Raw genomic sequence first — 21,217 nt, forward strand, 5'->3', positions numbered from 1 at the left:
AGCGCGGGGAGCGGGGCCGGTGTGCGGGAGGGCGGCGAGAGGCGCCCGGGGCCCGCGGGGCGGAGGGCGGGGGTGTGTGTGTGTGTGTGCCCGCGCCCAGCGATGAACTTGGTTCTCAGTAGCACTTCCCATCAGGCTTTCGGGGCGGCGGGTTCCCTTCCCTCCTCCAGCAGACCCTGGGGGCTTTGAGCAGTGAGGGGCGAGGGGGCCCTTTTCTCTTTGGCCTCTGCCGTTCGAGTCCCTTTTAGGGSAAGGACGCGGTTAAGACTTAACTGTACTTGGTTTTTCTTTGTCTGGCAATAATTTTCCCTTAGTCGGGGTTTCGTACTGGAAATTGACCTTTGCCACCCAAGCATCCCCCCATGTGGCAGTTCCAGATAGGAGGAGAATCCCCCTGAATACACCAGAAAGTTGTGCAAATGTGGTTTAAAAGCAGAGTGGAGCAGTMAATTTAAGTTGTACTAAAAGATTTCCTGCAATTGCCAGGATTTGAAGGGAATTTTTAATGCCCTCCTTGAAGACATGATCCTGTTTTAGAATTGGTGCTGTCAGTGCTCACACTTGCTGTAGACAGTGACAGTGTTGGATTTTTTAGTAGTGTCTCAAATGATGTGTGGCCGTTTAAGCCTCAGTCCTTTTAACAACACTCTGTGTTCAGTAAACACTATGCTGCAAATGGGTCAAGTGGCAAACTTGAATTCTAAGGGCTTTGCCCAGTGTCAGTGCCCGATGTGGAAAAAATTCCCCTGCCTGTGGCTCAGTGTGTCAGAAAGGGAAGCACAGAGCTGTACAGGTGGGGATCGGGAGGAAGCTACAATGTAATGTACATATAAATGTACATAATATGTTAACCCTGTAGTGTGAATATCATGGGAAAACTGCAATAAGCAAATACTGCATTTAAAAAATCCTAACACGTGTAGTATTGAATCACATTCTTCCTGAGTGTTTTTGTCCCTTTTCAAGGTCATATGCTAGGAAAAGATAAAAGATTTATTTTAAGCTTTTGCTGAGTAATAAGGACTTGGGAAACATATGTCTCTCTGCAGGTTGAAGAGTGTGTTTCAGAATTTTTCTGCTTGGRAAAACTAAAGTTGAAGCAGCAATGAACTGCCTTTAAATTAAATTACATCCTTGTGAATGTAACTTAATGTTTTCATACATTAAGAAAGAATAATTACATAATGGGKTTTTTGAGACTAAAAAACCTGGGATGATTTTTTAAAAGTTGTGATTACTCTGTATTTTCCACTTTGTGGCAAAGTGCACATTTCTTAATTTCTTTCTTTTATCTTGATTTGAAAAGTACAGATTTTATTATGATAATTTGCATTAAGCAGAWTTTTACTGGCTTTCATCAGGCTTCATTTTAAGGTTTCCTTCTCTAACAATAATRCATCTCTTTAATTAGGGATTCTATGGGTCTTATATTCGTAACTATAGAAATAAGGCTGAATCATATCTCTAAAAAGGTGTAAAGGGTATAAGAAGCTGTCCTTTTCTACTTCTAATTGCAGAATTCCATGCAATAAGATTTCCAGCTATTTTAAATAAATGTTTTGCAGTAATGTGAGAATGTTATATTTCTTTACAAAAAAAGTTTGCTTTCCTTATGTGGGAAATTGAGGCAATGTTACCAGCCTTAGCATGGGCATCAAGGCATTGTCCATTCTCTGTYTTTTTTCTCTCCACTTGGTATGTTTTGTCAAGTTATTTGTTAGTTTCCTGCTGAGGYTATGTAGTGAAGTTGGCTTTTATTTCAGTTTAAATAGGGTGTATTTTGGTTTAGTTTGGAATTCTTGTTAGRAATAGCCTGATTCAGACAAACTCTTTCTTGTCCCGATTGGTTAAAACATAACTGAAGGTTCTCTTGTCTGTAGGCAAGTCTTGATCCTTTGAACGTTGGTTCTCAGATCTRTTTGAGATGATGCTGTGCTTTAGTGTCTGTTTTGTGAACAGCTGAATTATCTTCCCTCCCTTTTCACTTGGAAACAGTAGTTGCTTTATTAAAAACAACATTAATTTCCCAGCTTRTGGGAATCCCATAATGGATCATAGTCAGCTGACAGTCCCTGTTCTTGTTTCAGTACCTGCTGCAAGTGACCTTGGTACTTGCCAGAAGTGTAAAGCAATCAGATACCAAATTGTCTAGCTGTGTAAATTTATTGTGCTATTTTGGTATCRTAGCAGATGTGTTCATTAACTTCATGAAGAAAACTTACCTATTGGACCATAGGTTGTGATATGTTGAGGCATTTTTTCTGCCCTTTCATGATATAAAGCCTGTAAGAAACACATTTTGTGGAAAGCAAGAGCAGTCAGAGTTGCGTTGTGACCCCTGGTTTGTGGCATTCTAAACAAGAAGCTTTGTGTTGTAGAGTTGAAGTAACCTTTTACGTGATAACTCGGAGTTATTGGACATGGTGATGCTTCACTTACTGACTTTTGTGATAATTGTTTCAAAGGAATCACCTTACTGAGTTAGATACATTTTACCAYTATAAGATTGTCTGGAGGTGTAAGTTACATTGGGTAACACCTGTTCCTTTTTCTTAGAACCAACMCAGATATACAGATTTCTACGTACCCGGAATCTAATAGCAGTGAGTAATTGGTTTTATCATTCCTTTCATTTAGACTTGTAGAAAATTTTAATTAAAGCATAACCTTTTTCTTCTTTTTCCCCCTCCAGCCAATATTTTTGCACAGAACTCTCACTTACATGTCCCACAGAAACTCACGAACAAATATCAAAAGGTAAAATTGTCTTTATCAAGTAATCCTAAAATGTTCACCAAGTAGCAGAAGTCCAAAAAATGGTGGAGGGTGACCTCCTATTTTCTTTTTGAAGAAATGCATAMATCAGTGTACAGTTGATTTCTGAGACCTAAGAGATTTTTTTTGCAATGTTAAGAGTATCTGTAGCTTTATCCGTGTGACTTCTGTCGGTACTGGGAGTGTTCAAATGTGGAGAACTGTCTGCAGAATCCTGACTAATTCTCCCATGTTTGTTTTCTATTTTGAAGGAGAACTTATTAAAAAAACCAAACAAAACTGTATTTCATCCCAACTCTTATAATCAATGGTGCTTAATCATAATCATATGAAACATTTTTTTAAACTGTTACATAACCACTTGTTTTAAGAAAAACCAGAACCCAAATACAAAAATTTTAGCTTTGTTAATTAGTCTTGAAAGAATCCAATAATTATTTCTATAGTTATTTAAAAAGCTGAAAAATTAAAGAGATCTGATTGTAGCATATTACAAGAACTCATGCAAATACTTTAAAAAGGTTGCTTTGAACTGGATATACCCAGAGAGTTGGGCTTCAGTTTTGATATTGCAGAACAGTCATTCCTGTCATGTGAGGTGCTACAGCTGCCTGTCAGTGGACCTGGAAACATAGAAACACTGCAGAGGGACAAGTGCAGTGTACATTATTTATTAGCAGGATCACAAGGCCCTTTCAGTTACTTCCCCTTCACTGAAAATTATGTTACAGTTTGGATTTTTTTTTGTAACCTGAGCATTTAGTTTAAAATATTGTAGCACCAAAGTTCTTATTGCTTGGAAACAGTTGCTGTGGGACTTAAGTACARTAAATATGCAACAAAATGTGATTATGCAGACAATTCTAATTTAAACTTCGTATTTATATCTAAGGGAGGTAGTATTTGCACTATCTGTAGATCAATAGAAATTGCATATTTTTATTTACATTGAAGGAGCTATTTTATGGCAGTGTTGGAGCTTTTGGATATTGTTTMATGTTCTTGCTGTGAGTTTTGATGCCCACAATGTAACGTTTTCTTCAAACTGAATCCGTAACATTTGACTTCAGGTACTTAGGACATATAAGAAACAGATTTTTTTAAACTTGAATTTGCTGCTTATGTTTTTAATTAGCAGTTGCCAAAATTAATTTTTTGCTTATTTTAAAGAAAGGCAGAACCAAATTTTWAAAAATTATTTTCAGGGTGTTTTGGTTTTTGTGGTTTGGTTTTTCTAACTAGAATTGTACAGCAGGAAGTTCTTGCTTATARCTTAGTTTAATTTATTGCTGATTGAAATGTGTGTGTTACCTGAAAGTGTTCTGTTGAGTATCTTGCTGGGAAGCAAGAAACAATTCTTTGCTCATACATTGTTATCCATTGTTCCAAATTCCAGTTGATACAGCTGCACAAGTAATCTTGGTTTCTGTTTGAAACGTTCTGATTTTTAGTAGTTCCCTAAACACTTTGTTTTAGAACTGTGATTTTGCTTGGGTAGTGTTSTAATAACAGAGAGATTAGTGTTCTAATTACAGCTGTTTCCCTCAATGGTTCTGACAATGCTGACTTACTGCAATCACACTGGTAATTAGGTCTGGGAAGATTARGTAAAATGTTTCAGTATGTTTTCTTTATAAAAACACAATAATGCAACAGGAGTGAGCGAGCACAGTTGAAAGGGAAAAAAGGCAGAAAGTAATTGTGAAGTGTGTTCCCTCCTGRGTTCCCTCCTTGTCCTTTCCCTGCTCTGTCAGTACTTCTCTTTCAGCCTAGTTAAAACCACAGAATTTGTAATTTAAAGGTAGTTTGGACTGAAAGATTGGCAAAGAGTCTGAACTGCACTTCCCCAGGGGTTTAGCAGGACTGTTGTTTGCTGATCTGTGCTGGTAAAAACTTTCAGATATCCACAAGAATCACTGTTCTTCATTCAGTAAAAGTAGCTGAGGTAAATGATCTTGTTGTTTCAGTKAAAAAGGGACTTGAAAGAAAATATCTGAACTAAAGAAGATCATCCTGAGGTTTATATTAAGAAAAATCTATGCTCCTGGCTTCAGTATGTGAAAGTGTTAGTAGAATTCTCTTTTGCAAAGAAATCTCTCTTGKAACTGCATCACTGTTAGCCTGCTTATGTAGACAATACATGTGTACTAATTTATTCCCCTAGAACTCCTAAATTTTGTCATTTTTAAATGCTAATAATTGTTTTGATTGCCATTTCAGTAAACGGTATCATAAATAAAATATAAAGATTATTCTCCAAACTTCAGACAATTGCTTAACAATAGTAACTRTTGCTCCACATCTTTTACCTCCAGCTCTATGATAGTCTGAGAAAAATGCCAGAAAAATTTATCACTTGGAGGTAGGGAACTAAAACTGCATTTTTACCAAGAAATTATCTGTTGATATTGCCCCACATGTTTAATACTGAGAAAGTGTTTAGAAAACCTAGAATGTTTAGAGCATAGAAAAATGGTTGTATGGAGTAGTTAATGGGCCTGTGGCAACCTGGGGTAAGAAGGTGTTGAAGCTGCTGCTTTTTTGGAGAGGTGATGGCTTTGGTCAGCTGATATTTGCTGGAGAATTGAACTGGACTTTCTGCCTCTGGATCTGTCTTCAGGTGTTAGTGTACTATTAGAGCAAATGATGGTGTTGGAAAGAAGTTACTGTTAATAACACTGCTTCACATACAGTATTTGGGTAAAGGAGTAATTATTTATTGGCAAAATAATGGCGTGCTACGATGTGACTTCTAACACTTTGCTAATTATTACTTTCCTTGTCTGGAGTAAGAGTGGGTGGAGAAAGGAATGCACAAGATGCACATACTTGTTACACAAGTAAATGCTGTCTTGAAAATCCTCAGTGTGAGGGATGTTATTACAAAACTTAATTTTGTCTGTTGTKCATGGGAACATGGTAACTTGAATAGTAATTAGTTTTAAAGGAAKTTCTCTTCTCAAAAATTAACTTCAAAGGCAAACATTTTTTCTTGGTTGCTATTTTTAGTTACTCTGGAAGATTTTTTTTAGGAGGACTTTCTTGTTTTAACTAACCTGAGTCTGGATTTAGCAAAGGTTGTGCCACTGTTCTTTTGGGATCAATAATGGTTGCATATTAAATACAAGTTGTGYCAGATATTAGTATATTTTTTTAAAAGTTGTTAACTTTCCCCCATTCTGGGATCTTGTTTGTCTCTTAGCTGGGTTTTGGCTCCTATTCYGATCATGACATAACTTTGCTCTAAAGTGTTTTAAGCAATTCCTCAGTCTGGARCAAGCTCTCTAAACTTGCTGTTCTGCAGAACAGGAGCTGATTTTGATGAGCTGGAGCAAAGCGCACGCAGAGATATTTTCACCTTAGAATTTGAAACTTTTAGCAAATTGTTCCGTTCTTAAAGTCTCTTGCTTTAAAGCTGAGCACTGTAACGTTCATTTTAACAATCCCACATTTTAGTGTAGGTGAGTTAGTTCTCCAGTCTGTCATACGTGTGAATCTTGGGCTGAGTAGAGCTTTGAATCAGTGATTGTTTACTACACAAATCATAATTGTTTTTCTCCTTGTTATCTGAGTACAGCCCTGTAGTTTTTGTTGCTCAGTGTTGCTGTTTAGTCACCGCGTGATGTGTAACTCAATCATTCACAAGCATTACGTGCTGACTGTGGACAGTGTGACATCAGTGTATCTTCAGTCAGGGTATTTCTGTAGACAAATGCTTCCCACTTCCCCAGAGCACGTTGCTGTTCCCTCTGCAAGAAATCCAGTGTTTGGCAACTGTTTATGTTCCTCCTCCTCCTCCATTTTTTTTAAGGTATAAATGGAAAGGAAAGATGCCCTCTCACTCCTGTGTTGTCWCACTGTGTTGTTGTTATTTTGGGCACCTAGATCCAAGCATTAACTTAGTTTTCATGAAAAATGGAAAGACCATTCTGTAACATGTTGAATAATTTCTGCTCATGKGTGAGCTTTATTTAGCAATGAACATGAAATTGTGTGTATGGTAGGCCAGGCTGAACATATGAGCGTGAACAGACTGATGTCAGAATTACAGAGAGGAATGATTTGAAGTGGTTATTCCCTATGACATTGTTGTCATTGGGTGTCATTGCCCCCTGTTTCCTGTCAGTGTGCTCCAAAAGTACCTTCAGAATTCATTGCTCTTAGCAATGTGTCCATTTAATAGAAATGTGTGGAGAAATAAGGGTTTGGGATTTTAATTATTTTTTTAGGTCCTGTGTGCAATAGGGTTGCAAGTGTTTTTCAATATTATGATCAAGATTAAAATACTAATGACTGAACGGCTGACATGTCAATTCCTGATATGTATAAGTATCACTAAAGCAGGAAGATTTTCTTGACAAAGCTGAAATGTGGTTAAACATGTTCTTTGCAAGGGTTTCAATATGTTGCTGTTAAATGAAACTTCTTATGAGTAGTAGGATTACTGTTGCAAGGTCTGRGTTTAATTCCTGGTATTATTTTTGATACTGCTTGGGAAAGTTGTGTCTCTTACAACACAGGCATGATACTAAGTTGAAAAAAGTATATATGTGTCTAAAGGATGCTTTCTGAAGAGAAGGCTAAAATAGTATATATAGACAGTTTCAGGTGAAAAACCAAGTCAAAGTTCTTTCTGAATAAATTTTCTTGCTCTAAGTTGTGGCTGTTTAAAACTATTCTTTTTGCTTTTTCCTCACAGAAAAACATTCAAAGTAGATGACATGTTATCAAAAGTAGAGAAAATGAAGGGAGAGCAAGAATCTCACAGGTACTGTCCTGTAGTTTATTTGTGTGTTGGTACAAATGAGCACATGGGCTAAATCAAAAGTCCTTTTGAGTGATAAAAAGTCATTATTAGAAGCAAGGTACTTGCTGTTTTGAAATGTTGCTTCCAGAATCTTAAAATGTGTGTRTGTATGCTGGTCACTTAACTTGGAGAAAAGCAGTATTGGGTTAAACTTTCAATATTTSTTGTGGCATCTCTTTAAATGTGTGTAGAAGCCTCAAATAGGTATTTGCCTTAACTTTGTTTTTAGGAGTGTCAGTTGTGTCAATAAGTAATCTCAGTGTGCTGGAATTAAAAGTAAAAAAATGGGTTGAATCTAGGAATATACAAGGTTTTATTACTTGGGGTTTATATTGTTGGATCCTTGCTATTTTTAACCTGTTCTTTTCCTACAGTGTTTGCAAATCATCAGACTACTTTAGAGGCAGTCATGCTAGATACAGTGTTAATTGAAATTAACGTATAAATTTTGTGTTCTAAGAGCTTTTATGGATTTACTGTATATTATTTTTATTAATTTATATTGTGAGTAGTTGCTTTGTTGAAACAACATAGAATATTGATTTGCATTATGCTTTCAAAACTCAAAAATGTGGTTTTGCTTGGAAAAGTAATGGATTAATGATGCAAGTTGGTGTAGATACAGTCCTTTGAATGTTCAAGCTGGTGGGCATTTTTTTGATAATCTCAGAGCTCTTGAGGATGTTTGTGTTTAAAAATAAGTCTGGAGTGTCGGGTTGTATCTGTCTGAGAAGTGAAGTGCACAAAATTGTGTCTGGTGGTGTAGCAGGACAGATGATACCTTGTTCAGTGTGTACTTCAGAAATACTGAAGTGGTTTTGAGACAWTTTTAAATCTAGGCTTATGAGTACTTGTTTGAAACTGAAATGTGCCCTGAATTTTACAATTTTAAATTAGATCGGTCCATGGTCGGCAGAAGAGTCTGGGCTGTGAAACAAAACAGATGCAATTATTATTTTGATTGCATATGTTTTGAATTATATGGRCTTGATGTAACTGATAAGCTTTATTGCTAAAGGTGCAGGTTCCCCCTTGTGAAGGTTCTYATTACCAAGCTTAAAATACTCGTTGGTTTGGTTTTCTGTTCATCTACACCAAGGTTCAGGGTGAAATCTAGAAAATTTCCACCAAAACTGAACTCTGTTGCTGATAAATGTCCAGCAAATGTGTTTGCCTGCCTGTGAAGGCAAGATCTCCTGTCTTCAGGCAATGTCCTTCTGCTATAGTGTTTAATTTTGTTTTAAACATATCAACTCATAGAGTACACAGAGAGAATGAGTCTGTAAAGAGAAAACTTTGCATCARCTGCAACTGCTGTATCCAGGCAATCTCCAAGTTAGAAGGATGGACTGAATCATTAAGAGTTCAGTACTGAACCATCAGTGAAGTGGTTGCTGTGAGAAGAAAACACTGATTTATTCTAACATTTCCTTCTTTTCTTTTTCCCCTGTATAGCTTGTCTGCTCATTTGCAACTTACATTTACTGGGTTCTTCCATAAAAATGGTATGTTTGCTAATTCATTCWTTACATTGGTAATTTGAATAACACCTTTGAAATTAGTAGGATTCTGTGAGGGGAATATTTGAATGTTTTTATTCTTTGCTGTTTRGATGCAGGTTTTAATTTATTTGTTCAGCCTGTCTCATTAGTTATAATTCAGTGGTGCTTWAAAAATGTTGTGGTGTAATTGTGATGTTAAGAAGATAAGCCTTCAGGGTTTTAGTCAAAGCTGATTTGGAGAAATACTTCATAATCATCTATTCAAACTGAAAGATGATTCTTTCTTGAAAAATGTGATTTTCTAGGAGTGTGTCTTTGGTGTTTGAAGTAGCTTTAAAAGACCCMACAGCCCTCAAATAGGTGGAACATTTGGTGGTTTCTAGTTTAAAATAGAAGTGTAAGAAAAATGTCAAATKGAGTCTAGAAATGAAGGAAAGGCCATGTCAATGATATCAAAGCCAAGGAAGTCCTRTTTTAGTGACTGGAAGTCATTCCATGGTGTCTTTCAAGCACATAAGGATTTGCCTCTGAAAATTGGAATATTGGACTTCACAGACCAGGATAAAGAGTTCTGTTGCTCTAAGAGCAAAATCTGTTTGTCCATTAAAATATTTCTAATTTTTTTTATTGTCGTTGCTGATCATAGTGCTGGCAGCGCTGTAACTTCTCTGTTAGAAAAATACGGCAAACTTGCTCTTCTCTCTTTAGAGATCACCTATGCCTTTTAATCTGCTAACATGAGAATAATTAGGATATATTCTCAAGTGGAAATTTGTACCAAGTTTGGGGAGAATTGAAACTAAGAATGTGGTTAGAGGTCTTTGTACATGGAAATGCCTATGGTTAAAAAGTAATTACAGATGGATTTATATCATTGAATAGATCTGTGCTTTTGCAGAACTTAAAATACTTTTCTGTTTAGATAAGCCATCACAAAACTCAGAGAATGAACAAAATTCTGTAACCCTGGAAGTACTGCTGGTGAAAGTTTGCCACAAGAAACGAAAGGTAAAAATTATTTGACAAACTATTAATATATACTAAAGCAAAATGTCTACTTCCTTTTTTCTGTACCTGTGTTTTTTACTCTGATCATTTTGATTATTGCAAATTTTAGCTACCRTGAATCATAAGCAATTTTGCACTTTTTTTTAAAGCATCTTTGAATTTGCTTGCAGTGTTAGCTCTGCTTATTTCACATCATTATCTTCACAACTCTGGAAATATGGGAAGTTGAGTAATGCTTAGTTTTTAACTGGAAAAGGAAAAAWTTGCAGTCAGAACTATGTGTTCTTCCCTAACAATGCTAAACTGATTTGACAYATTTTTGAGAATTACTGTTGTTTCTGGCCAATTTTGTCAATTGCTGTAGTRTGGATAAATATGGTGAGATCAGGAGGTGCTGGTGGTTATTCCAAATGTTTTCCTGCAAATTTCMTATTGAGGCCATCTTGTCTTGTTTTCCCAATTTTACACAATGTTCAATGATCTCTTTGAGAGGTACTGAACATAATAAATCCTGGCTAAGTGGTTCTTTATCTCCCAGATAGCACAAAGTGCACTTTGAAATATTGCAAGGAGACGATAGGAAGCTCTTGAAATATATATATGTATAACCAAAACATTTAATTTCTTCAGGTAAACAGAATTAAATTAGTTTTAATGACTGTTCTACAATCTTTCTAAGTGCTTCACGTTAGTGTTATTTTAATCACAAAGAGAAAGATGGCTGCTGCCAGAAGGGGCTATAGAATGCCAGTTTTATTTACACTTACAAATATCTGGGTTTGCATTTAAAATCTGGGATTGTTCCAGACTTTTTTATTTATATCTGTTACAAGGCTTATTTTAAGTAAGTTGGCAGAAGAAATACAGTTCAGAAATGGTATGAATTTAAACCCTTAATGTCTTTACTTTGAACTCTAAGAATCCTATCCTTATCTTTCTTATTTTGCTGCAGGATGTCAGTTGTCCGATAAGACAGGTTCCTACAGGTAAAAAGCAGGTGCCTTTAAACCCAGACCTCAGCCAAATAAAACCAGGCAACTTCCCATCACTTGCAGTTTCCAGCAATGAGTTTGAACCAAGCAACAGCCATATGGTGAAGTCTTACTCATTGTTATTCAGAGTCACTCGCCCAGGAAGGAGAGAATTTAATGGACTGATCAATGGCGAAACTAATGAAAACATTGGTAACTTCAACCTTTAAATCTACTTTTGCAAGGTTTATCTGGTAGGCACATACAGAGTTGTCTTGATGTGCAGTGTAGGTCACACTGTGACAAGGGCCAGTAATGACTGAGTGATTGAGCTTTTATTTGTTTGCCACCTCTTTTGAGATGGGGCTGAAATTCACTGGTAGGTAGAAATTGTGCTTCTGTTTTTGTGCAAATTTAACACCAGTTGTTCCTAACATGATGGTGAAGGCGTGAGGCAGCAGTGTTGGAGGGTGAGTAGTGYAGGAGAGCCCTGTGGTCACTGAGAGTGTCATTATTCTTCCACCAACACTGGTCACTACTGACTCAACTGTAGGTGCTGTCAGTGTCTCTCAGCAAAACTAAATGGCAGCCAATAGAGAAGATACCTCAATAACAAATTTTTTTAAGCTATTTTATTATTCTTAATGAGATATGTTAAAACACAAATGTTAGGGCCTTGGAGAGTGCATGTAGAATGAAAAGCTTTATTTCTCACTATTTTAGAGCCACAAGAGGAGGAAGATCAAATCCCAMATTCTTTATGCTGACAGAATAATACAATKAAACTAAAWATACATGAGAACATAAGTAAAATRTGATTACTGTGAAGCCAAGTGCTCTTTCCATTGCATTGTCCTTCTCTATTGTGTGGCACACCTGACACAATCGACAGTCAGTTCTATTTGTGAGTGCACAGAGGTGGTTTGATCTTTTGAGTCTGTGTTTATAGAATGATTGAATACCATATTTCTCATTTGCAGATGTCAATGAGGAGCTTCCAGCTAGAAGAAAAAGAAACTCTTCAAATCGTGAAGATGGAGAAAAGACATTCGTAGCACAAATGACTGTATTTGATAAAAACAGGTAATGTTACTAAAAACAAATACAGCTTGCATTGATCATTAGAAATTTGTTTGATAATAGATTTAATATGTTCTTTGTTGCAGTGTAGGTTGTCTTTGGCTGCATTTTAGTTGTTATTTTTTCATAACACATTTTTTACTGAGACCTATTCAGTGATTATTGTGAATTAATTCCCATCTGTGAATGTGAATATTGTCTTTTTAATCTGCATCTGTTTGTCTGTTTCATGCCAGTTTTTTGACAGATGTAATTTTTGTGGTTCTGTTAAAGATCAGTAACAGCATGATTAAAAAGTAAAACAAAGAAAAGGTCTCTGAAATACCCTAACTGCTCACCTTCTGTTCCATTCTCAGACTGTTGCTGATGCAGCTTAATACAGCTCCACCTAATTCTGACAAAATGGTTATAATATACAAATAGAGTTTTAGAACTTGTATTTTGAAAGAGTTTGGTTAAACAAATGTATCTTCTTAGAAGTCTTGACAATATTTTGTTCTTTTCAGTTACTTAATTCCACTGGAGAGCTTTATTATGCTAAACATGATATGAATCATTAAGTGGTTTTGTAGTGATGATATGTAAGCAAAGACATTCTCAGCCATGCTSATGTATAAATGAGACTGATTTGCAKTGGAACCAAATAATTTTWWAAAATGTATGTATTTTTGGTTTAGTCTTTAACATTTATGGATGATGTTTGCCTAAGATTCACATCTAGTTAAATAAATTTGCCTGAAAATATGCCTTCAGCTTATGGAAATCTAATTACTGGGAAATAGTGCATTTTAATAGGCAAACAACAAAAAAGAGCTGTTTGGCACATAATACATATTTTGTCTCGACAGGCGCTTGCAACTTCTGGATGGGGAATATGAAGTGGCCATGCAGGAAATGGAAGAGTGTCCCATTAGCAAGAAAAGAGCAACATGGGAAACGATCCTGGATGGGAAGGTATGGATTGTTTTAATGGTCAAGAAAGAGATCTGTCTTCAGATAAAATGATCTGGTTAAAGGTGGAACTCAGCTTTAAGTGCAATCAGTGGCTCTTCCTCTAAAAAGGGATTGAATTGAACAGGAAGTAATTCTCTTTGGGAATGTATGGACATACATTTTCATTTAGCTTTCAGTTTARAAAGCTTTGGCTACACTGGGTCATTAATAGAAGCAGAAAGAGAATGCTGATAAAATGTAGTGATGAAAAGAAGAGGATGAATCAGTGTAGGAGGATGGGTTGAGACACAGAAATGGATCACTGAGGTGAATCAACACGCAGTGATACAGTGACTGCAGTGACTGTATGTGCTTACAGTCATGCTCACATGTCCTGGGAGAGTATGAGTTGTAAGTGACTGAAGAGAAGAACATGAAGATTCCAGATGGCTGGAAAGTGTTTGTGTCTCAACATGAGGATATAGTAATGAAAAAAGCAGAGATGATCCAAATTATATAGTGAAAATACAGTTATTTGTTCAGTTATCCTGTTCAGCCTTTATCTGGATTAAAGTAAATGACACCAGTCTACATTCTGTGAATATTTTCTCATGGTTTTTTTTGGTGAAGATGCTAACTCTGCTGGGTCTTTTGATTTCCCYCCACTCTCCAGAGGTTGCCTCCATTTGAAACATTTTCTCAGGGACCTACACTTCAGTTTACTCTTCGTTGGACAGGAGACACAAATGATAAGTCTACAGCTCCTATAGCTAAGCCTCTTGCAACACGAAATTCTGAAAGCCTCCCTCAAGAAAACAAGCCCAATTCTGTTAAACCTGCTCAGACTATAGGTAAGTAAACTTTAGTTTTGCRACTGAATAATCATCCCTTGTGTGCTTAGGGCTCACTAGTGCAGCTGCTTCAGGTTATTCTCAACAGGAAAAAGCAAAAATGAGTGGGCTTTGCTGTATCCCTTATTTTGAATGTTATTAAGGTTAAAAGCTAAACAAACATCATGGCAATATTGCAGTGATTGTATACAATGCTTATAAATCCTGCTGTGAAATACATTGGCACAGGTCTGTCAGTAGGATTTCTAGGATTGTCTGCTTTGCCCTCCTCACCCCAATTATTGTTCTGTAAGTTTTTGGATTTATAGGTGCCCTGGTTTCAGGTTAAATAGAGTTAATTTTCTTCTCAGTGGCTGGTATAGTGTTTTGTATTTAGGATGAGAATAATGTTGATAACACTGATGTTTTAGTTGTTGCTAAGCAGTGTTTAGGCTAAGTCAAGGACTTTGCAGCTTCTCACACCACCCCACCATCAAGGAGCTGGKGGACACAAGGAGCTGGGAGGAGGCACAGGCAGGACAGCTGACCCAAATTGGCCAAAGGGATATTCTAGACCATATGGCTTCATGCTCAGTGTAGAAACTGGAGGGAAAATAAACAGTAGGAAATTCTGTCAGAGATTCTGATTTAAAGTTAAAGATCCAGTACATCTTTCCCAATGGTGTATAAATTTGCTGTTGTCATTCTATTTCCCAAGGCAGACCAGTGAAATAAAGACATCAAAGACTTTCTAAATATGGCAGCTTAAACTTTGCTGTAATTGCAAAGTAGTGAAAGTAACTGAGCCGTGGAATGCTGAAGTGTCAGGCCTTCCCTCTTTTTCATATAGCAAGAAGATAAAATTTCCATTCTTCTCCAAAATWTTAAATATTAACTAAGTGCATCTTCTGAAAGATCTCCTTATGTCAGTAGAGCTGAGCCTTGTTTTCCCATCTTTTTCACCATCCAGAAGCAAGTAGGGTTATTTGATTTCTCTTGAGGGTAGATTTTTAAACCTGCTTAGGTACGTGGGGTTTCTTGTTAATTGTATGAAATCAAATAATATGACTGAGATTAAAGTGTGTGGAAGAAACTCAGAAGCAACTGAGTAGTGACATTACAGACTTCTGAACTCAAATGTAAATGCTGKGTTTGAATGCAGCAATCTGAAAGCAGCGATGGTTTTTATTTCACAGCCATAMCTGCTTTTAGCTATACATAAAGAATTCTCTGCTTAAATGGGGTCAGAAAAACATTGCATTTTACCTGACCATTTCTGAGTTATGTGAAGGATTCTTCAAAACTGGGGATAATCTCTTGTTAGAAGTGGGTTTGCCTGTAGGTTTGTGARGGAAGCTGAGCATCAAGACTTTCTTGTTGCTGGTAGGAACCCCTTATATCAAAGGACACTTGAGTAGCCTGTTTCCTTCAGCAGCAGTGCTCTGCTCAGAACTTCCATACTTGAGAAAGGAACAATGTCTGTCTGTTCCTCTGCACCAAAGAAATGTGTGTCTGCATGTGGTTTTTTTCAGCTGTGAAAGAATCCTTGCCGACAGACCTTCAAACAAGAAAAGAGAGAGATGTTTTAAATGAACCTCGACAGAAGTTGCGAATATTTTACCAGGTATTGAAAATAATCAGTAGAAGGAAAAAAAACAGAATCTAAATATTTTGCAGAATTAAAAYGTTCGCTTGGGAGCTGGGTGGAAATTTCCATTTGCCCTTTTAGTGGATGCTTTCTAGAGTCTCAGATTCACAGACTGAAAGCCACTCCACAGGCTACTCTTGACAGAAGTATTTTAGAAAACTAATCTTTCTGGGGGCACATCTGATGTTCTGAAAAACAAAGGACATTCCYTGTTAGACATCTGGAGGGGAACAGGTGGTCTCCTATAGGAAAAAGATTATTGAAGTGCCATTGTTACAGTACACTGAGCTGATGCAGTTCTCCCAAGATCTTACTGAAATGATGTCCACCGTGGTTTTGGGAGTTGGTAAGTTAATGAGTGCAACTCCTTTGGTACTAATGCTGCTCTGCCTGTTCCTCTCTTTGCATCAGTTCCTTTACAACAACAACACGAGGCAGCAGACCGAGGCCCGCGATGATCTGCACTGCCCCTGGTGCACTCTGAACTGTCGGAAACTCTATAGTTTACTCAAACATCTGAAACTCTGCCACAGCAGATTTATCTTCAATTACGTTGTAAGTAATCTTTTTGCAGTCTAGCACTATGAACAATCTGTCACTGACACTACCAATGCAGGGATTCTGTTTCCAGCTTATTAAGTTGTAGAACTGTATCTGCAGGTTAGAAGCTGCTTTCTGTGAATATTTGTATGTTACATGCAGGGGAAATATTGTGGGTTTGATTTTCTTCTTTTAAATACATATATATTRAATGATGTTTATCACTGGAGGATGAATTCTGGCTGTAGCTACTGCTTTTGCATCAATGTGGAATGCAATGTAATTGCATTTGGTGGGAAGTCTCTTGAAGCTCTRGGAAGTTTAGAAATGTTCTTGCTAACAGTCTTGCTGATATTTTCCTTAATTTTGTAATTAATTCTGAGTGGTTTTATATAAAACAGTAAAATAGTACAGAGCAAGGAAGCATTAGTACAGTTCGCTTCTAGAGCTTAAATATTATTTGGGTGCTGTGAAAGGAAACTTAGAGCAATATCAGGTTATTGACATGATATTTAAGGTATTCAGAATTTAAAGGTTACATGTTTAAACATCCTCATTGCCATTGCTAAGTGTATTTGCAATTGTGTCAGTATCATCCAAAAGGTGCTCGGATAGATGTGTCCATCAATGAGTGCTACGATGGCTCCTACGCAGGGAACCCCCAGGACATCCATCGCCAGCCTGGCTTTGCCTTCAGCCGCAACGGGCCCGTCAAAAGAACCCCAATCACACACATACTGGTTTGCAGGTAGGGAGCTGGGAAACCAGAGCTCTTGGTGGATTATGGCCTATGAACCAGATTGGTGAAACTTGGGGATCTGTGAATCTGTAGGTGCATATAGGCATATACACAGTGCTGAAATTCACTGCTGAGACTAAATAAAATGTAACTGAAAGATGATAAAGTCACCCATGATTTTTCTACATCTTTTCATTTGAGATACCCATTCATAACAATGTAGCTCTCTTTAACTGCCTTACTCTAAAGCTTTTCTTCTCCAAAAGGTGAAGTTTGAAGGGTTGGGAGTTTGAAGAGTTGGGTCAGAGCTGGGTTTTTAATGGGGATKATTTCACATTTTGGCACACTATATCTTAAAATAATTTTTATTAATCACTGGCAGTTGTCGATATTTGCATCTCTGATGTGAGATTACTTTCCTTTACCAGGCCAAAGCGCACGAAAGCGAGCATGTCTGAGTTCCTGGAGTCTGAGGACGGAGAGGTGGAGCAGCAGCGGACGTACAGCAGCGGCCACAACCGGCTCTACTTCCACAGYGACACCTGCCTGCCCCTGCGCCCCCAGGAGATGGAGGTGGACAGTGAGGATGAGAAGGACCCGGAATGGCTGCGGGAGAAAACCATTACTGTAATTATCCCATTTGTACAAAGTTATTTTAAGTGGATTGTGGTTTTTGAAAGATGATCTGCAGTTGGTTTAGGGAACAATCGGGCGTACGTTGTAAAAATTCTGCATTTTAAGAGCAGAAAATTTGGCTGAACTACTRTTGATGGAAATTCATGGAATACAAGTTTGGTTTTTTTATGCCTTCAGTTTGCAAAGTTAGTTCAGTCTGCTTTTGTCTGAACAAGTTTTCATTGTGGCTGGTTTTCTCCTTAAAAGGGGTGATGCTGGAATCAGGAGCACACAGTGTGGGCTGTATATAATCAGGATRTAATTTATCATCACAAGTCCCTATATGAAATGCAATTTTGCTAACTTTTGTGACTGCAGAGCCTGAATTTTCTATATATATTTTTGTGTTTAAGTTGAATTTTGGGTATGCTCTCACTRCTTGGCAGCAGACATGCATTTCTGATGGCTGTGTTTGTTTCTTTTCTTGTCCTTCCTCCCTCCCAATCTCCAGCAAATTGAAGAGTTTTCTGATGTTAACGAAGGAGAGAAAGAAGTGATGAAATTATGGAATCTTCATGTTATGAAGCACGGGTATGTTACTGTACTTAGTTTTGATATAAATAAATCATAGTATAGATTTGATTGACCATTTTGCATTGCAATTCACTAAATACTTTAAATTTAGTTTGCTCAGTTGCTCAGGAAAGGGTCATTAAATGATAATTTGTAACAAGCTTTTGAGAGTTTAAGCTTTTAAAATAACTTCTTGTGCTTAGTAGCCTTTGGGCTTTGAAAAGAAAAACTGGACTTTATAATAGCAGATCTTTGCAGTTACATTGATAAACTTTGTTGTAGAGTATTTTTGGTTTTGAAAATGTTCTACTTGCATAATGATGTCTTTGCAATTTGACAGGTTTATTGCTGACAATCAAATGAATCATGCCTGTATGCTGTTTGTTGAAAATTATGGACAAAAAATCATTAAGAAGAACTTGTGTCGAAACTTTATGCTCCACYTGGTCAGCATGCATGACTTTAACCTCATCAGCATCATGTCCATAGACAAAGCTGTGGCCAGGCTCCGAGAGATGCAGCAGAAGTTGGAGAAAGGAGAATCGGCCTCCCCGACAGATGAGGAATCTTCTGAGGAACAAAGTGGGACAGCAAATGGATACAGTGAAAATACCGCCAGAGAGAGGATTTCAGAAGTGGAAAGCATCTCAGGTGTCACCAAACAGAGCAAGAAGCAAAAGCTCTGAAGTCAAAAGTCAATTGTCATTCAACGGACAAGCATTGAAGTGACATTCTAGGGTGCATGAGCTCTATAAAGAATTACACACAGAATACAGAGATTCCAAACAGGCACTGCTGGATGGAAATAAATGATTTCAACAAGGATATTGTTTAAACAGGGTTTTTATTAAGTTACTTATGCAAGTACTACATGTATATTGGTTTTGGTGATKTAATGACAATATTCTAAGAGTTTGAGCATGAAGAGCAATATAAAAATCTTTTTGTAATTTTAGTAATTAGTGTCTTAAGAACTTTATGGAATTTACATAATTTAAGTATATGTAAAACCGTTTTTATATTAAGATTTTTGCATCTGTATCTGGCTGTTTTTCCTACCATGAAGTTGTGAAACATTAGGGAAAGGGGATTGGGATACAGTTTCTGCTTTTCTTATTTAGAAATTCTCCAGTTAGCTTTTTGTGAAAATAACCTCTGACTATTTACAGTTTAACCTTAATCCTTGTATTTGAAATCATTTATCAATTGATCATAAATTACAAATCAATTTTTTTTACACTAAAAATTATCCAAGTTGGCGAACTTAGCACTTCCTTTGTCTTGTGCCTGTTTGGAAAGATCTTGACTTTTCACGTTCCAGACACAGTGAAGTACCACCTTGGCTTTTTGAGGTTAACCAGCAGTTTGGGTTTCGTGGATAATTCTGATGTATCGATCGCCCAGTGTACCATTTTAAACTTGAACATTTTAGCTCCTTTCTATTTTTATTACACATTTACACAGCTAGAAAGGATTTGGGTGCAGCCCCTCATGCCTGGGGTCACCCATCCTGGGGTGCCATGCTAAGGCCGGAGCCTCGTGCCCGTCTGCAGGCGTCGCGTCGCCCACTGTGGGTTTAGCTTTGGCTTTCGAGATGCCACTCTTGAGGGAAAAATGCACTGTAAAATTGGACCAGAAAATGTGTTGCACTTCTTATGTAAGTATTCTGTGATGTATTGTATTCAATACAGATACTAAGATGCTGACTAAACTATATTTGAGCAGTTTTGCACTGCTGTTAACACATTTTATGCATACGTTTACAGATTTTTTCCAATGGAAAGTGGTTTCACTACTGGTACAGTATCAGCACCGAAGGGTTTTATTCCAGCAAGCACTGTGGTTGAGTGACATCACCTCAATTTTTTATTATCCTTAAAATATTTCATTTTTCATATTCTTTATTTATAAAGGAACAATGCTGCTGTAAATACAGGTATTTTTTGTTTTTTATTTCATTCCATCACCATGAGATGCAGTTCCCTATTTGTTGAAGGGGTATATAAGCTTTCTAATGGTGTCTTCAGAAATTTATAAAATGTAAATACTGATTTTGATGGTCCTTAAGATGTGTTTAACTGTGAGACTATTTAACTAATGGTGTGGATGTGATTCGTCATCCAGTATTAAGTTCTTAGTCACTGATTTTGTGTACAAAATAGGAAAGAGGGAAACTGCAGCTTTTCATTACAAACTTCTTGAATTGCCAGCTCTCTGAGTTTTAGCAAACTCTAATTATGCCTCTGGATAGTACATCATGCATTTCTCTCTGGCTTTAATTTGCTAAAGCTGTGCACATATGTAAAAAAATAGATTATTTTAGGGGAGATGTAGTTCTAGAATTATTGCTTATGTCATTTCTTAAGCAGTTATGCTCTTAATGCTTAAAAGAAGGCTAGCATTGTTTGCACAAAAAGTTGGTGATCCCCCCAAAAATAGTAATAAAATTACTTCTGTTCAGTAAACTTTGTATGTCATGTCAATTTATAATAAAAGCTGAAAAAATCCCCTTGTTTTCTATTTATAAAGATGCCTTTTCTATTTGTACCTTTGAAGATGCCATGTAAGCTGGTTAAAAACAATTTGAACGGTACAGTAGATGTAAAAAAAGCAAACCTTCCCCCCCAAAAAATCCCCAAACAAGTTCAGCTGTTTAAGTGAATCATTGTTTTTCATTAAATGTTTTATTTGAAATCAGTTTTTTGTACATGAAGTTCAGTAATGCAAAATCTGCCATGATGGGTGTCCAGTCATTTCATGTGCAGAGATCTCAAGCAGCACCTCTATAAACTCTCTTCTGCATGACTYCTAAAATTTGGATACGTGTTCTTCCTTTGCCAGATTGTTACAGTTCTAACTGAAGGTATCTCCATCAATTTTGCAGGGTTTTATCCAAATTTTAGTAACTTTCATTCTCCTTTCTTGGGGTAGAACTGAATAGCAGAGACATATGTCTAGGTTGTGCTTTACATTTTTGTTTGGAACTGTAATTTATATGAGTGCAAGTGAAACGTATCACGTGTGATGTCAGTTACAGAACTAAGACTTGTGTACTTTTTACATGCAAGTGGTTATTTTTCATTCAGACATTTTACAAAGTATTTGGTTTATATGGAGTAAAGTTTGAATTGGTGTCAGTTTAAAGTCCCACTTGTCTGGGACAGCAGAGGATGGATGCTCCAGGTACTTGGGACCA

General features: G+C 36.9%; 1 protein-coding gene across 1 annotated transcript; it reads left to right on the forward strand.

Moving 5' to 3' along the window:
- The first annotated feature begins 2,424 nt into the window (after positions 1 to 2,424).
- Positions 2,425 to 20,913, forward strand: SUZ12 (SUZ12 polycomb repressive complex 2 subunit). The gene is made up of 15 exons (XM_057368826.1): positions 2,425 to 2,603; positions 2,693 to 2,757; positions 7,475 to 7,543; positions 9,038 to 9,087; positions 10,007 to 10,092; positions 11,045 to 11,276; positions 12,044 to 12,146; positions 12,992 to 13,097; positions 13,750 to 13,927; positions 15,439 to 15,530; positions 15,966 to 16,109; positions 16,685 to 16,842; positions 17,262 to 17,460; positions 17,960 to 18,039; positions 18,362 to 20,913. The coding sequence occupies exons 2-15, from the start codon at positions 2,723 to 2,725 to the stop codon at positions 18,705 to 18,707; spliced, it is 1,878 nt and encodes a 625-aa protein (XP_057224809.1). The 5' UTR covers positions 2,425 to 2,603; positions 2,693 to 2,722; the 3' UTR covers positions 18,708 to 20,913.
- The last annotated feature ends 304 nt before the right edge of the window (positions 20,914 to 21,217 follow it).

The sequence above is a fragment of the Malurus melanocephalus genome, unplaced genomic scaffold, assembly GCF_030028575.1.
Source record: "Malurus melanocephalus ecotype Western Australia unplaced genomic scaffold, MMel_1.1 scaffold_98, whole genome shotgun sequence".
Classification (NCBI taxonomy): Eukaryota; Metazoa; Chordata; class Aves; order Passeriformes; family Maluridae; genus Malurus; species Malurus melanocephalus.